Source organism: Cervus elaphus, chromosome 22, assembly GCF_910594005.1.
Source record: "Cervus elaphus chromosome 22, mCerEla1.1, whole genome shotgun sequence".
In the NCBI taxonomy this organism is placed as follows: domain Eukaryota; kingdom Metazoa; phylum Chordata; class Mammalia; order Artiodactyla; family Cervidae; genus Cervus; species Cervus elaphus.
The window spans coordinates 54,210,725-54,228,856 of record NC_057836.1 but is presented as its reverse complement, the minus strand read 5'-3'; the positions used below and the strand labels follow the sequence as shown (position 1 = coordinate 54,228,856).

Genomic DNA, 18,132 nt, shown 5'->3' with positions numbered 1-18,132 from the left:
AACTAGTCAAAAGTTAGCTAACTAGTCAAAAGTTAGCTAGAATCCAAAGAATGGATTCCCTGTTGAAATCTCCCGTCATGTGGAACAATGATATAAAGTGGACCAGCCCTCCATAGACTGTGTTGTCTGTAGCCTCTTTGAGTTCCCATTTGCCTCTGTAATCTGGAAACTAAGATTACAGAAACTCATTGCAATTATATACAGACCATCTGTTCATGTGTTATTTAGGGGGAAAAAAGTATTTTGTTAAAAGCATTCGCTGTTGCTCAGCTGTGTCTCAGTGGAGTTTAACATCTTCTTTGTATATGCACTTTGTATGTGGGCTTTCCTAGTGGCTCAGTTCAGTTCAGTCGCCCAGTCATATCTGACTCTTTGCAACCCCATGGACTGCAGCACGCCAGGCCTCCCTGTCCATCACCAACTCCCAGAGTTTACTCAAACTCATGTCCATTGAGTCAGTGATGTCATCCAACCATCTCATCCTCTGTTATTCGCTTCTCCTCCTGCCTTCAATCTTTCCCAGCATCAGGATCTTTTCAGGTGAGTCAGCTCTTCGCATCAGGAGGCCAAAGCATTGGAGTTTCAGCTTCAGCATCAGTCCTTCCAATGAATATTCAGGACTGATCTCCTTTAGGATAGACTAGTTGGATCTCCTTGCAGTCCAAGGAACTCTCAAGAGTCTTCTCCAACACCACAGTTCAAAAGCATCAGTTCTTTGGCACTCAGCTTTCTTTATAGCCCAATTCTCACATCCATACATGACCACTGGAAAAACCATAGCTTTGACCAGATGGACCTTTGTTGGCAAAGTAATGCCCCTGCTTTTTAACATCCTGTCTAGGTTAGTCATAGCTTTTCTTCCAAGGAGCAGGCGTCTTTTAATTTCATGGCTGCAGTCACCATCTGCAGTGATTTTGAAACTCAGATGGTAGGTAAAGAATCTGCCTGAAATGCAGGAGACCCAGGTTTGATCCCTGTGTCAGAAAGATCCCCTAGAGAAGGGATCCACTCCAGTATTCTTGCCTGGAGAATTCCAAGGACAGAGGAGCCTGGTGGGCTATAGTCCATGGGGTCTCAAAGAGTTAGACGTGACTAAGCAACTGACACTTGTATATGCATTAGGTTTAAGTAATGGCAACACAGATCAGAGTCATTAATTTATTGTGTATTCTTAATGCTGCTGTTATTCCAGAGGCTGTTACTTAGTGAAAGGATAATACCTTTGAGCAGGAAAAATTGTTTACTTCTATCAAACTTCCCAGACTTCTTTCTATAAACACCGTATACAACTTATGTGTGTGTGTGTTTTAAGAAAAAAACTCATTCTGTCAGCATTTCTTCACACAGAAACTTTGGATACCATAATATGGCACAGAGGAAGGACCTTGAAAGGTACCTCACAAAGCAGCTAGTCTAGTCCCCTTAATTTAGAGGTGATTGAACAGTCTCAAGGAGATTAGGGCTTTGCTAAACCTTCTCTTGAAGCCTTGGCTGATTTTGCAGATAGATGGTAATGTGCTAAATCTACTGAATAGTTCCCTTGCCTGGAAGATGATTGCTAAGGAGGTGTTTATTTGGGTGGGCTTCTGAACAGAAGCCAGAAATAGTGAAGACTGAACATCAGTTATAAATACCTGCCCAGGTATGAGATGTTATTTCCATCTCTCCCAGCTAAGATGTTCCTTTTGAATGAGGTTGCATGCATGGCACCGCTGCAAGAATATGGACTCTAGTAATAGCCTTGGAGGTCTGGCATATTTTCTTTCTTCATACTGATATTTAGAAACTGATATATACTGGGATCTCAAATTGTTTTGTGTTTACACATACGGTTGACCCTTGAATAATGTGGATTTGAGCTATGTGGGTCCATCTATCTGTGGATGTTTTTCAATAATAGATATTATAGTACCATATAGTATGTGGTTGTAACCACAATGTGGAGAAACGATGGATGTGAAGATCCTGCTCTGACTATAAGTTACAAGCAGATTTAATCCTTGTGCTGTTTATAACTGTATACACAAATATCACAAAGAAAAATATTTACTATGGTGGGCAAAAAAGTTTGAGAGACACTGAACTAAAAAATATTACTAAAACCATCAAACTACATGTAGTCTCATCCTTCTCCCCTACCAGATGGACTGTCTTCCTGAATTTTTGCATTTTTTATTACCTTGCTCTAAAAATCATTTTACCATGCATACATATGTATCCTTAGCAACTTATTTTATATTGATTTTGTTTTGTGCTTTGTAAAAAATGGTATCATGCAGTATAAAGTCTTCTGTGACTCGCATTTCTTCTGTCAATATTGTTTTTAAGATTTTGCTTACTATAAGATGCATCAGTAGTTCTTTTTCCCTGCTATATAATATTCTACTATATGACTATACAATTTATGTATGTTTGCCTATTCATTGATATGCATTGATTCCCATTTAAAATTTTTTCTCTTATGAACAATGCTGCTGTGAACATTCATATACACATTTCCTGGTTTGTCAGGAATCTATTAGGGTTATATATGCCAATGTTCAATTTTTCATGATGATGTTAGTGTGTTTTCCAGTGTTAGTACATCAGTTTCACTCTCACCGGTAGAATGTCAGTTGCTCCATATCCTTGGAAACTTTTGGTATCGTTGGGTATCTTTAAGTTTTGTTCATTAGACTGAATGCTTTTTCTGATTTTTATTTTGTTTTCTGTTGTTTACATTTTTCATTAATAAAAGTGTAATTTTGATAAAACATAAGGAAAATTCATTTAGTTTTAATTATTCTTTAACATTACTCAGTCAAGGCTCAGTTTTGAGTGTCTTAAACTGGTCCCTTTCTCTTTGTGTGCAGACAGTACCAGAAAAAAACAAATTAAATGGCCTTTACTTCAGAGACGGAAAATGTCGAATTGACTACATTCTCGTGTACAGAAAATCCAACCCCCAGATGGAAAAGAGAGAAGTATTTGAAAGAAACATTAGAGCAGAAGGATTACAAATGGAGAAAGAGGTAAATGGTTTGCCTGAATGAGAAAAGTATATATATACGTCAGTTCATATCAAGAGACAATTTAAAAAATAAGTAGTTAGTAGAGTAACTGAATGTTTCATTTTCTGAGGCTTTGCCAATCTGCAGTGTTTGGAGAATTTTCTAACAATTAGACTTCTGCAGCACAATTTGCCTTTGAGAGCATTTTGATATCCAAAGATTTCATAAAAATCAAAATATTCCAATTAAATGGATTGTTTCAAAGTGTTACTTTACCTGACTTCCTACATCTGCTGCCTCTCTATGTTAACGGTGGGTTCTGTTGGGTTGACCAAAGCGTTCACTCAGGTTTTCCATACCATCTTACTTTACAGAAAGCCTGAATGAACTTTCTGGCCAACCCTATATTTGCATGGATTAGAAAAAAAACTTTGGGTAAAATGCAGTCAGCTGACCCTAGAGGCTCTTTTTACGTTTCAGAAAACATCATGGGTTTGGGTATCCTCACACACCAGAAGAGACTGTCTGGATGATTTGACCAAAAATAGCCGAGACTTACAAAGTGATTCTGGTTTTAAGAGATATTTAGGATGTTTTATCAGGTTCCCAAACTCAAGGGTTAGGTTACCAGTGTTTACTCTTCCCCCTCCCCTCCTCCTCCGCAGGGGAAGTTTTGAGGAAGGTGTAAGAGACCCAGCCAGGCCTCTGATAATAATCCACAACGGGCCTGTTGTGTACCCAGAAACGCTGTGCACTTTTCTAGAACTTGGCCCTGTTTGCCGGATTACACACCTCCTCTCACATTTTCCCTAAACATGTGCACAGCTTCTGGAGTTTTTCATAGTCAAGAAGAACATGTTGCAATTAAAAGTGTTTGCTTCTGATTCTTCTCTTCAAGGCTAAAGGATGGATCTTTGAATCAGGCATCCCTGTTTTCTTTGTACAGGAGAGGTTGCATGCTGTTCCTGGGACACTTCTGATAAATAGGGTTTTTTCATTTCTGCTGGACTAGCCTCAACCCTGGAGCGTTTATAAAATAGAAGCAGTGTTTTTCTGGAATGTCTCCAAAAAGAGAATTAGAAAAACGGTGATATGAGTATGGCCTTAAGGGAACAGGTTCTCATTCTCAGAAAAGTGGAAGCAGATTGCTCAAAAGACTGCTTCAGTTGGAGTTTCCCTGGAGCAACAAACAGAATTAAATATGTTGCTTTTTCCATTTTTGTGGGATTCTGGCAAATCTTTCCTATACCCACTGGAATATACATTTGATAAACCTTGTTCTTTAGATAACTTGTATGTTGGTATCCAGTAGACAGTTGTGTATTCTTTTCTTAACATTAATAGTGCATTAATGTTTTATCCCTAAAAGTCATTTCTTCATGTTTTATTCTAAGTTTTAGAATTTTTATATAAAAAAATAAAAGCTCTGAATTGCCGCCTGATCTGAAGTAACGAAAGTCCTTCCTGTGTTCCATTCTGACTCTGTCAAAGTTTTGATTCCTGTTAAAACTAAGTAGCTTTGTTCAGTTAATGAAAGATTTATATTTTAAGCTTCGTCACTGTTCTCTCCATTTCTGGAGCTTCTTTTGTGTAGGTCTTTTCAGTGTCATTTCATGACTTTGAAACATTAAAACTCAAAAAGCCTAATACTTTTCCAAATACTGTACATTACTAAAGAGTTGACAGCTCTCCCGTCTGTTTCCTGAAAGTCTTCTGTATTGCAGTATTCAGCTGCCAGAATTAGAGTGGGTAGCTGAGGAGGGTTCCTCTGCCTTCTAACATGCAGCTTGGCTCTGCAGTCCAGAGTTGACCAGAGTACATTAGATGGATGGCTCATGTGAGTGTAGTGGTTTACAATAATTTTGTTTGGCTCTAAGTTTTAAAAATTTAATGGCTAGGTATTTATTTTAATGTATGGAAATAATAGCAGTTGGAAAGAGTGATATCACCATATGGCAGACTTCATTCAGCACTTATCTAATGAACACATAAAGAGGTTGCGGTACATATACACAATGGAATATTACTCAGCCATAGAAAGGAATGAATCTGAGTCAGTTCTAGTGAGGTGGATGATCCTAGAGCCTGCCATACAGAGTGAAGTAAATCAAAAAGAGGAAAACAAATATGGTATATTAATGCATGTATATGGAATCTAGAAAAATGGTACTGATGAACCTATTTGCAGAGCAGCAATAGACGAAGAGAACAGGCGTGTGGACCCAGGAGGAAGGAGAGGGTGGGAGGAGTTGAGAGAGTAGCCCTGAAACATGTGCGTTACCGTATATAAAATAGGCAGCCAGTGGGAATTAGCCGTGTGATGCCGAGAGCTCAGCCTGGTGCTGTCTTACAGCCTAGAGGGCTGGGAGGCAGGCTCGAGAGGGAGGGGACATATGTGTACCTCTGACTGATTCATGTTGATGTGTGGCAGAAACCAATATAATATGAAAAGCAATTATACTCTAATTAAAAAATAGACACTTATCTAAGCATCTGTTTCTCCTCTTTCCCCCAAAAGTTCTTCTCTTGGAGGCAGCTTCCCTGCCGTGTTCTATCCACTACCAGAAGCTTGGTCTTGCTCCCTTTGGAAGCTTCTCCCTAGGCAGCGTTCCCTGCGGCCCACACTCCGCATAAGCAGCACAGTTTGACTCTCAGCTCCATCTCCAAGCTCTGCTTTGTATTTTCATGGTCTCAGCCAGCTCAGCAGAAAAAGGGTCTCTGCAGGATCTTCCTTGCTTAGAGGCAGCAGGAAATTATAGCTAATTTAATTTTCCCTGTCATAATCAATTAAAATAAAATGTCCCTTGTATAAACAGAAAATCTGCATCTCCATTTTTTTTAAAAAAAAAGTTGCATTTTATTAAACCATCAGAAGCATTTTTGAGCTTCTCAGGTGGCACAGTGGTAAAGAATCTACCTATCAGTGCAGGAGATGCAAGAGACGTGGGTTCGATCCCTGGGTCAGGAAGATCCCCTGGAGGAGGGCATGGCATAAGTATTCTTGCCTGGAGAATCCCATGGATAGAGGAGCCTCGAGGGCTACAATCCAGGGGGATCACAAAGAGTTGAACATGACTGAGTGTACGCTTGCACACAGAAACACTTTTATTTAAATCAAGTGTTCTCATAAACAGCTGCAATAGAAAGCCAGCAATTTTAATAGCTATTTCAACTTCCAGAAGTAATTTCCACCTTTTATACATAAAGCAAAGAATTTAGTTCAAGGTGAAAAAGAAAACCCAGGGGACTTCCTGTGAATCCATGTATACCTGAAATGATGAGCACTGAATAAATTTTATGAATTATTAGTATCTTCTTCATTAGTTGTATGTCATGATGTCCAATAATTACAGAAAATATTTCACAGGCTTAGACGCTTTTGTGTCCAAATCAGCAACGACGGGATCTATAGTTGACATTTAATAGGAGAATCCTCATCTCCTATAACATTGAGAATCATGAAATACAATCAGGAAAACCTTTGATTCATGATAAAAGTGAGGATCCAGTCAAATTTCATCTTTCTTGAGAACTTAACCCCCTACCTGGTCAATCAATAGGTAAGTGCTTGCTTCAGCACCCTGGGTCTTTAACATTCTGTAACTCATCTCTCATATTAGTTCAGAGAAAGCAATTGATGGCCAAGTTCCCAAATAAAGTATCAAATCCAAGTGATTTTCTTCTCAAATGTCTATTTAAAGAGACTCTCTTCTTTAAAGGCAAACTCATATTTATAAACCCACATTTTCTATTTTAGTTTTTTTTTTTTTCATTTTTAATTTTGTGTCCATCATTGACTCTTTGGTACCTGTTTTGAAATCAGTATGAATGAGGTTTGTCTTTTCCTTTTTTATAAGGGGTCAGGTTGTGGATGACTTTGGGATGTACGAGTACCAATTAGATTAAATGAGCACCCTTCTTCTTTAGAATCATGCAGAACATAGGGGAAAACTCATATCATCAGGTATTTACAAAATAACTGTAATTGTATAAGTCATACCATCTTGATGATAATTAATTCATTAAGCAAATATTCATTGCACATCCACTCTCTGCTAGGCACTACCTTAAGCACTAAGAACACAGTAGTGAATGAAACAGACAAAAAGTTCCTGCCCTGGTGGAGCTTGAGAGAGGTAAATAAGTAAATCTACGTAGAGCAACAGTAAATGCTGAGAAAAAAGTAAAGCAGGAAGTGTTGAAGGGGCTTTTATAAAAGTTGGTAAAGATGGGCCTCTGTCCCAGGGACCAAGGAGAGCACATACAAAGGCCCTGAGGCAGGAGGATGCCCGGTGTGTTTATGGAACAGTGCAAAGGCCAGTAGGACGGAATTGTCTGAGCAGGGTAGAGAATAGTGAGAAATTGTGTCAGAGAGGCAGTGGAACAGATGGCATCAGATCTTTGAGATCACTGGGCAACTTTAGTTTTTCTCAACATGACATGGAAAATCACAGGACGGTTTTGAGCCAAGGCTTTATAAGATATGGTTTCTGTATCATTAGGGCCACTCAGGTTGAGGGCAGAAGCAGAGATGCCAGTTAGGAGATTTGTTGCAAGAATCCAGGAAAGAAGTGATGGTGGCTTGGCGAAGTGCTCAGCAGAGGAGATGCTGAGACGAGTAGTGAGTAGAGCCTTTGGGATTGCAGATGGATTGAATGAGCGATGTGAGCGAGGAGGCGGCACGGGTGATTCAGCTGTCTGTCGTACGCTGTTCGTTTAAAGAGTTGGAAGAAAGGAATCAGCATTTACAGGGAAGCAAAGGGAAGTGAGTCTCCGTGTAGCCGTGTTAAGTTTGAGGTGTTCTGGTGGTGCGGATGTTGAGTAGGAGGGAAGACTGTGGAAGACAGGGAGAGATCTGGGCTGGAAATAGACTTTTGGATGAGAGGAGTCAGCAGAGAGGAGCTAGGAGGAAAGCTTGAGGTGTGGTGCTTGGAGGGAAGTGTGTCAGGAGGGAAGGACAGTTAGTTGTGTCCAACGCTGCTGATGGAGTGAGTGAGATAAAGACTGAAAGGTAGTCATTGAAGTTAGCAACGTGGAGGATTTTGGTGAGCTGGGCAAGAGAAGTTTCCACAGAGAGGTAGAAGTGAAAGCATGACTAAAGTATATTCAAGGAAGGAACGGGAGGAGAAAATGTGGAGAGAACAGATAAAAATGGCTCTTTGAGAGAGGTTCACTGTAAAAGGGAAGAGACTGGTGTGAGAGGTGGAGTCAATAAAGAGATGTTTTTACTAAGAGGGGAAAAATAACTGCATGACTTCATGCTAATAGAAGTAATTTGAGAGACAAAATTGATATTGTGGAAGAGTGAAGGAAGAATGTTTAGACCTGTGCCTTCAAAGCGCTAAGTAGAGCGGCCACAAGTTCCTCCCATGCAGGGACCTACCTGCCTACATCTGTGTCCATAAAAGTAGCCTTGCCCCTGGTGCTAAAGGTGTTCTAATCGTGCTCCCAGCTAAGGCCAAACCTTTGCTTTGGGCTGGAGAAGGAAATGGCAACCCACTGCAATATTCTTGCTTGGATAATCCCATGGACAGAGAAGCCTGGCGGGCCACAGACCGTGGGGTCACAAAGAGTCGGACACGCTGAGCAGTTGAGCACGCTTTGCTTTGGGTATCACACTCCATCTTCTCAGCCCTGCTCAAGGACATTGCCCCTCCAAAGATAAAATATAGTAAACTTTAAAAACAAATTCACAAAGTCATGCAATGTGTCAAAACAGCCTATTTCTCTTTTCACTTCTCAGGAGGATTGGAAAAATCTCAGTGTGGTGAACATCTGCATAGCACTCAAGGTTGGGAGTTGAGGATGTTTTTCTTTGAGATGATGACAAAAATAGTATTATTAAAATTCTCACTGTTGCCTTTATGAACCACTTAGTATTATCTCCATTTTATAGGTGAGACAGTTGAGGGAAAGCAATAACTTGCCCCAGGTGACAAGGCCAGTAGCAGATAAAGGCCACATTAAAACCTGAGCCTGCTTACTCTTTACCCTTGTATCGTGTTGACTCCTGGCTATCTGAAGATGGAATTTCAGGGTTAAACAAGGTTAGGACACGAGTGGAGTTTTGAAAGAGAACCAGGAAAACTGGAGTGCATAGTGAAGTTGGGTGCTATATAGACTATTTCCTTGCACTTTGGCGGCCAGTAGTCATAGATTTGAATCTTGGTTCAACAGCTTATAAGCTGAGTAGTCTTGAGCAACTTATCCAAGTTTTCCGGATCTCAACTTTCACATTTTTAATAATGAGGATGATATTATTTACCATGAACAGTGTGAGGATTAAGTGAGCCCTTCCAGGTGAATACAGAGTACAGTGTAAATCTTTTTTATTTTACCTGAGTTTTACCTGTTCCACCTTCTATTCATGGCAAACAATTTATGCTGCTGCTGCTGCTAAGTCGCTTCAGTTGTGTCCGACTCTGTTCGACCCCATAGACGGCAGCCCACAGGATCCCCCGTCCCTGGGATTCTCCAGGCGAGAACACTGGAGTGGGTTGCCGTTTCCTTCTCCAATGCATGAAAGTGAAAAGTGAAACTGAAGTCGCTCAGTCGTGTCCGACTCTTTGGACTGCAGCCTACCATGGGATTTTCCAGGCAAGGTACTGCAGTGGGTCGCCAGTGCCTTCTCCAAAACAATTTATGATTGTGATGTAAAACTTCTTTGTGAAATATTTTTAAAAGTGACTCAAATTAAGGAAATATGGGAAATTAAAATATTGTAGATAATATACACAGATTTGGCAGAAGCATGATTTTAGTCTGTTACTTAGCTAGTGGTTGTGGTGGACAGACTCTGAAGCCCTCCTGGTTTTAATGCCTTTGCATCATTCCCTCTCCTGGAGAATAGGTGACTTGCTCTTAACCAACAGAATATGGCAAATGGGGTGTCACTTCCATGGTTATGTTATGGTATGTAAGACCCTGTCTCAGCTGACAGACTTTGGACTCTCTTTTGCTGGCTTTGAAGAAGTAAGCTCTCAGGTTGTGAAACTGTTTATGAAGGGGGCTCTGTGCAAAGAAGGGAGACTGATCGCTTAGAGCTAAGAATTGCTCCCAGCAACTGGCCAGAAAACAGGGACTGCAGACCTACAACCTCAAGATGAGCTCTGCCAACAGCTGAGGGATCCTGAAAGGAGATCTGTCTGCAGTTGAGCTTCTGTTAAGACTGCGGCCCTGGCCAAGACCTGTATTGCAGCCTGGTGAGACCCTGAAGCTGAGGGCCCAGCTGTGCTATTTCTGGATTTCTGACCTACAGGAACTGTAAACTCAGTAATATGTGTTGTTTTGTTGTGGTGATTTGTTCTGCAGCAGTAGGTAACTTAATACAGTGGTTAAGCGTCTGAGGTCACACACTCTGAGTTCTCATTTGTTTTCATCATTAAAAGCTGTGTGCACTTGGGAACTTTAGCTTAATGAGGCTAATAATGAGAGCTATTGGATTGGCCAAAAAGTTTGTTCAGTTTTTTCCATAAGCTATTATGGGTTATAATACTGCATGGGTTATTATACTAATTAAATGAACTCATTCATATCAACTGCTTATCTCTGTACCTGTCATATTGCAAGCAAGTAATAAATCTTTATTACCATCATTATAGTTATCATAACAGCTAAACATAATATATTAACATTAATACTTCAAAAATAGTTTTTCAAGGTAAACTCTTTGGAAAATTTATCATCCAGTTTATAAATGCCTTAAAAATCTAATCACTAGGATAGCAACATCAACAGACTATATATTGCTAATAATGTGTATGTGTTAATGAGATTAGTGATTACCTTCAATGCTCTTGGAAGAACTTAAAATACCTTAGGTAACGTGTTTAGCATTGTCAAGGTTCAGACATTTCTGTGCCCAGAGAATTTGGTTTTAGATTCATCAGGGAATAAAATGGTATATCAACCCAGAACTAAAACACTGTGCTCAATTGCCCATCCTAGTCTTGCTTGACACCTGTTCAGGGGAAATCTATACAAAGATTCCCCATTGAAGGCGCTAATCTCACGGCGACTACTCTCTGCCTTCACAGGCTTCCTGCTTATCCCACCCTTCCTATTTTCATCCCTGATTATGTTCCACAACCGCTGTCACTGTAGATGTTCTCTCTGGATCCACAACTCTGAGAATGGAGGAAAAAGGACCAGAATCTCCTCCCTTCTTTATAGTTCAAACCATGATAAATATCTAAAATAAATGTCAGGACAAACTGAACTGTACAAATTCATGTCCTCTAGTATTTTCTGGAACCCCCTCTGCTTAATAATCCATACCATTTTCTGGTATGTCATGCATATGTTCTACCAAGGGTCTCAAGTTGGATTTGAAGGGAAGGGAGAATTAAGGGCAGTCCTAAGCACAGAATGAAGAAGGCAGATTTTCTTGTGAAAATCAAAGCCCTGGAAATTCCTTGAGTATTGGTCTTCATCTGTCCGGGCCGCAATAACAAAACATCATGTGCTGGATGGGGTGTAAATAACACAAAGTTATTTCTCAGGTTCTGCCAGCTGGGAGCTCAAGGTCCTGGTGAAAACCTTCTTCCTGGTTCATAGACAGCACCTTTTTGCTGTGTCTTCACATGGTAAAAGCAGGTAGACAGCACTCTGAGGTCTCTTTTTTAAAGGAACTAATCCCATTTTTGAGGACTCCAGGACCAAATCACCTCTCAAAGGCCCTAGCTCCTAATACCATCACACTGGGGGTTAGAATTTCAACCTATGAACTTTAAGGGGATACAATTCAGATCAAAGCAGTACTTTTCAGGAGTTCATTGTTGATCCATACTGGCAGTGGCCTTTTTAAAAAGTGGTCTCTGAGGTTGAATAAGCAGAGCCTGAGATGAGGATTTCTGCAAAGTTGTCGTTGGGTAGAATGAGCTCAGGAGAAAGGGGTGTGGGGAAGTAGCAGAGGTCCGAGGAGAAAAGCCAAGCTCCTGCTTGGTGGAGGGTGATTCTTCAGCACTCAAGGCTGCTTGGCTTCTGGGCTGCACACCATCAGAATTCATTACCAGTGATGCTATATCTCTACTGACCGTATGTTGCTGTTCAGCTAGTGAGTCCTGTCTTGACCCTTTGTAACTCCATGGACTGTAGCCTGCCAGGCTCCTCTGTCCATGGAATTTCCCAGGCAAGAACACTGGAGTGGGTTCAACATGGAGTTGATCTTCCTGACGCAGGGATCAAATTCGCATGTCCTGCATTAGCAGGTAGTGGATTCTTTACCACTGAGCCACCAGGGAAGTCATCTGTGGCTTTAGATGGCCCACTTTGAGATTACAGCAGTCAGGGAATTCATGATGGTGTTGATGGGAGTGAAGAAGAGAGAGACGTGCACAAGGACACTTACTTGGCTCTAATTTGCCCAGTGTTCCCTCTAAGATACTCCATCTTAAAGGCAAGGATTCCATGTGGCCGGTGTAATCACTTTGAGGGCAGAGAGGGTGTCTTGCTGTTTTTTAACAGTAGGACTGAGCCCAGAGCTTAGCTTGTGGGATTTTGAGTTTGTCACAAGAGATTGTAAATAGCTGATGTCCCTGGCTGTGTCTGGGTAGCATCCATCAATTTAGCTCCAGGATTTCTCAACCTCAGCAGTATTGATGTTTGGGGCTGGATAATTCTGTTATAGGAGGCTGCTTTGTGTACTATAGGATGTTTAACAGCACCCCTACCCACTAGATCCCAGCTCCTACCCCCACCCCACCAAGCTGTGACAACCCAAATGTCTCCAGGCCTTGTCCTGTGTCCCCAGGAATAGGTGTAGACAATTGTCCCTGGCTGAGAGCTACTGAGTTAGACTCAGTAGATCCAACTTGATGCAGTTGGTTGCAGTGTCTATGAGATAGCTAAAGGAATTCAAGGCAGCTGTTCTTTCATCCACCTGGGCTAAATAATTTAAGCACTCTTTTTTTTTTAAGCACTTTTTTTAAGCACTCTCAATATCAGACTTTTGAATCATAAAGATCCTATGTCTTTGAAGAGAGAATAAGGTAAATTAAGTTTGACCTTTCAAGCCAGACAACAGGAATTTAGATCCACTTTCTACTTCATCACTTACTGAGTAAATATCAAGATGAGCCTCTTAACCACTCTGTGCCACAGCTTCTTCATGTGGATAAAATGAGCTAATATATTATAGCCTGCTCAGAAGAGAGTCCAGCACGTATGAAGGGCGCAGTGAGTGGTGGTTGTGGGTGTTGATAAAGACGAGAGTGGTTTCAGCCCCAGGTCACCTTGTGTTCTGATCTCAGACATTCAGCCCTGTCACCTCTTAGACTGAGAGTCCCTGGCCTGTGTCTAGGGAAAGCTGTGGGGGTCTGCTGGGTGGCACCCCCACCTCATCACCAGGACTCAGTCCTTCTGTCACCTGCTGCTGCTTCTGCTAAGTTGCTTCCGTCGTGTCCGACTCTGTGCGACCCCATGGACGGCAGCCCACCAGGATCCCCCATCCCTGGGATTCTCCAGGCAAGAACACTGGAGTTGGTTGCCATTTCCTTCTCCAATGCATGAAAGTGAAAAGTGAAAGTGAAGTCGCTCAGTCATGTCCGACTCTCGGAGCCCCATGGACTGCAGCCCACCAGGCTCCTCCATCCATCGGATTTTCCAGGCAAGAGTACTGGAGTGGGGTGCCATCGCCTTCTCCACCTACCACTGCCATAAATCAGTTCATCAGAATCAGGGCTTCATTGTTATGGGTCCATCTTAAGATCGTGTCACCAAACAGTGGGGGGTGGGGGACTTTCTCCTCTCTCTCATTCTTTCTTTCTGTGTCTCTATTTCTCTCTTCCTCGTTCTGTCTCAGTCTTCCTTTCACTCTGACTTGTGAGATTGCTTTAAAGAGTGGAGGGCCTATTTATTTTTACCTCGACTGTTTTTGCTTGTTCAGGAAGACAGAATTTAAGCAAAACATTTCTGTTGCCAGGTCAAGATGACCAGTACACAGTTATCCTGAACTGATTTACTCAAAGAATCATTCTAAATCAATACATACTTACATGACTAATGCGTATTCCTTTGCTTAAGACAGATTATTAAGGAAAAAATTACCCGTTATATAAGACACAGTTGAAGAACCGAAATCACATTATGAACTATTGGTACCATCCCACGAGAAGAAAATTAATCTAAAAGATCTTCTCACTAGTCTAAATTGAACTTGTGTGATATAAAACACATTTCGCATTGTTTTTACATACCAAATGTGGGCAATGTAGAGTTGCCGCTAGGAAAAGAACTGAAAGTCTTTTCTTAATGATGTTATTTTTGTTGCTGTTGTTTTTACTATGTGTTATGTTAAGTTGCTGAAAATTACACAAATTATACACTAGGGATATGATGTTAATTATTCATTAATGAGATGGAGTGATTTCAAAGCTTTGAAGCAGTCTGGAAAACCGTAAATCCGAGGTCTCCTGCTCATAATCCTTACAAGTCAGAAAATCTGACAAAGGTGAATTGTAAGCTGAGTTTTATTAACCAAGCCTGGTATACTTCATTTGCAAAAGTGATGATGCAGCACTGTCCCTGGAGGCAGGGACCAAGCTTTAACTCACTTCCTGTCGTGGCTTAGGCATATTTTAAGAGCAGTTGATGGTGTCTGATGATTCCCATTTCCAAATAGAATCATTCTTCATTTATCAAATGTCTAATGAGCATCATGTCTAATTATTAAGGGAAGAGAAGCATTAAATAAGTCAGGTGTGATGAAAGCTGTTGAGAAAATATGCAGGAATCCTGGAAGAGTCACTATTTTGTCCAGTAGTTCAAGGTAAATCTCCAAGATAATTAGTGAACTAAGAGAGAAGTTGGAATATGCATTTCTAAACCCAATTCTCAAAAGCCCCTCAGAGTTTTCCCATTATTGGGGTTTCTTTTGCTCACATTTTCCCATGTGTGAAGTGGAATGAGGGTTGGAAGAATAAGTAGACCCATTGAATGTGCTGGGAGTTTGTCCTATAGGAAGAGGGAAATGGGTCGATTTGGCTGGGGTGGGGGCAGAGAAGATGACAGTGTTTGCATCCACATGACCTTGCCCAGGGCCCAAAGCAGGGGCCAAATCAAGTGCCTGAGCAATACTGGGACCCTTGCTGACCTGTTTCCAAGCCCCTCCCTAACCTGTTCTTTGCCATGCATTAGTTTAGCTTCCACCTCTTTCGGTGCTTCATCTTTCATGGGACACACTTTCATCTACACTTAGATCAGATTTCTTCTTTGAAAGGCTTCCCTAGTGCTCGTAACTGTTTGGCCCTTCTTTCAGTTAGAGCTATGCAGAAAACAAGCCACGGGATGTCTTCTCAGCATGGTCTTTGATACAGAGGCTGGCACCATTGATGAAAAGGGCAGGGAAGCCGCCTTCAATTGTTTCCTGAAACGTCATAGAAGTGGTCCCAGGCACTGACCTGGAATCCACTGGGGGTCCCCAGAATGTCTGACTGTGACAAAGATGACTCTCAAAAGACTTACTTGAAGCTGTCTCTAGCTTACACAACTGTGACTGCCTGGAGGGAGAAACAGCCTCTTCTGCTTTCCAGGTTTCATTTTCCTGACGCGTCCCTCATTGTTGACTCTAACCCACAGCTCCACAGGGAAGGGCATTCTGGGAAATGTAGTCCCAGTTTCTCCCCGGAAGTGCAGAGGAGACATCCGAAAGAGAGGGGCGGAAATGCCAAGATGACAAGAACAGCATAGCGCAGCCGCTACCCCACCTCCTTCCAGGTCTGACCACCTAGCCTTCATTTAAGGCTACGCCAGCCCCTTCTCTGTCATACTCAAAAGGTCTAGGGTTGTAAGTCAGAAATCCTAGTGCAGCAAGTCCCCCGAATACAAATCTTGAAGGTGCTCGTGGTTGCGCTTCTGTGTCCTGTACTGTGCAATACACACATCGTGCTTTTGTATACTTTGCTGAATGCAGTGTTTACAGTTTAGTAGTATGTGTGTGCGCTCAGTCTTGTCCGACTCTCTGTGACCTCATGGACTGTAGCCCACCAGGCTCCTCAGTCCATGGGAGTTTTCAGGCCAGAATACTGGAGTGGGTTGCCTTTCCATCCTCCAGGGGATCTTCCCGACCCAGGGACTGAGCCTGCGTCTCCTGCATTGGCGGGAGGATTCTCTACCACTGAGCCACCTGGGAAGCCACAGGATAGTAATAAAGTCTCTCTATTTCAAGCCCAGGGTGTCTGGAAGCAAGCCTAAAAGCAGTGGTGATGTGGCTGGTACTGCTAGGAGGCACTGCCCGATGTACTGTACTACTGTACTTTTCAAGACACTGTACTGTAAGATTAAAATTTTTTCTTTATTTTTTTGTATTTGTTTTTTATGTATTGTTTGTGTGAAAAGTATTATAAACCTATGACAGTAATAGCTGGTTGTGTTGGTGGGGTATCTAGTCTAACTTTGTTGGACTTACAACAAATTGGACTTGTGAATGTGCTCTTGGGCTGGAACTCCTTTGTACAGAGGGGACTTAACTGCACTGCCCCTCAGAGTGATGATAGAACAGCTTTCATCACAAGGCTGTAGCTGGTTATATTGCCCACAGTCAGAATACCTCCCTCACACCCACACCTTTGTTCTGATGCTAACCCCAGGCAGTTCTTTGTTCAGAGCAGAGCTAAATTCACTGAGACCGAATCTTTAATTAGACGTTCAGACAGTAGCAGTCCCCAGTCTGCATAAGGAGACATCTGTGTGTCTGTGGTGCTTGAGGAAGGGAGAGGACAAAGGAAAGACAAGCTGAAAACTCCTCTCACGACAAGTAAAAGGGGACGGTTCCCACCACCACTTGTGGCTCCTGTGGTGTTAGAGCGTCAATCATCACATGTATGGGGGGAAATGTCATATTCCAGGCACAGTATCAGGCAGTGGAGAATCAGTAATGAAAAAGTGTTCCTTTTATCTATTGTTACATAATAAACAACTCCAGGACTTGTGGCTTAAAAGAGCAGTTGTTTGTTTTACTGTCAAGTCTGCAGTTGGGCAGGGCTCTGCAGGACTGGCTCTTTTCTGCTCCCTGGGTCGTGCTCCCAGGAAGCTGGTGGATCCCCTTTCAAGGCCGCTGTCGGCTGAGAGCTCAGCTAGGCCTGCGGGCCTCAGGCTTCATTTCTTTCCTTGTGGCTCTCTACACAAGCTTCTTTGCGGCTCCCCTGCCACAGGCCTCCTCATGACGTGGTGCCTGGGTTCCGAGAAAATGAGGCCGAGGTGCATTTTTTAAAAATTAAAATATAGTTGATATTGTGTTAGTTTCAAGTATACAGCAAAGTTATTCAGTTATATATTTTTCATTCTTTGCCATTATAGGTTATTGCAAGATATTGGATATAGTTCCATGTGCTATACAGTAGGTCCTTTTTGCTTATCAGTTTTATGTATAGTATCAATAGTTTGTTAATGGCAACTAACTCCAGTATTCTTGCCTGGAGAATTCCATGGACAAAGGACCCTGGCCAGCTGCAGTCTATGGGATTGCAGAGTCGGACACAACTGAGCGACTAACCCATTCCTTTCTCCTTTGGTAGCCATACATTTATTTTCCATGACTGTGAGTCTGTTTTTGTTTTGTATAGGTATAGATTCATTTGTATTATCTTTTAGATTCCACATATGAGTGATACAATATAGTACAATATAATATATAATACATATCATATATGATATAATAATATCATATAATACCATTGTCTGCCTGGCTTACTGCACTTAGGATGATATTCTGTAGGTCCATTCATCTTGCTGCACATGGTAATATTTCACTCCTGTTTTGTTGCTCAGTCCCTCAGTCATGTCCAACTCTTTGGGACCCCATGGACTGCAGCACTCCAGGCTTCCCTGTCCTTCATTGTTTCCCAGAGTTTGTTCAAACTCATTCCTGTTTATGGCTGAGTAATAAAATACTTCACTGTATACATATGTATATATATATATATATACACCACTTCTTCTAAAACCCATCAACAGGTGTGCATTTGTGTGACCTAGACCCAGAAATGTTTCTTCTGCTCTGCTCCATTGGCAGGGACAGGAACAAAGGGAAGGTCCATAGGTTCTACCTCTCGATGAGGAGAGGCAAGGTTCCGGGAGACAGGTGAGATGAGAGCTATCGTCAGGGCCATCTTTGGAAAACACAGCACGCCACGTTATGCTCAAT

The 18,132-nt window shown here is 41.8% G+C and overlaps 1 protein-coding gene across 1 annotated transcript in view; it reads left to right on the top strand.

Moving 5' to 3' along the window:
• The window catches only part of ANO4 (anoctamin 4), a 417,984-nt gene that overhangs the window by 236,376 nt on the left and 163,476 nt on the right, over positions 1 to 18,132 (top strand). Inside the window, exon 7 of the mRNA XM_043882273.1 lies at positions 2,853 to 3,011. Within this exon, the coding sequence (XP_043738208.1) occupies positions 2,853 to 3,011 (159 nt within the window). The remainder of the gene's footprint in view (positions 1 to 2,852; positions 3,012 to 18,132) is intronic.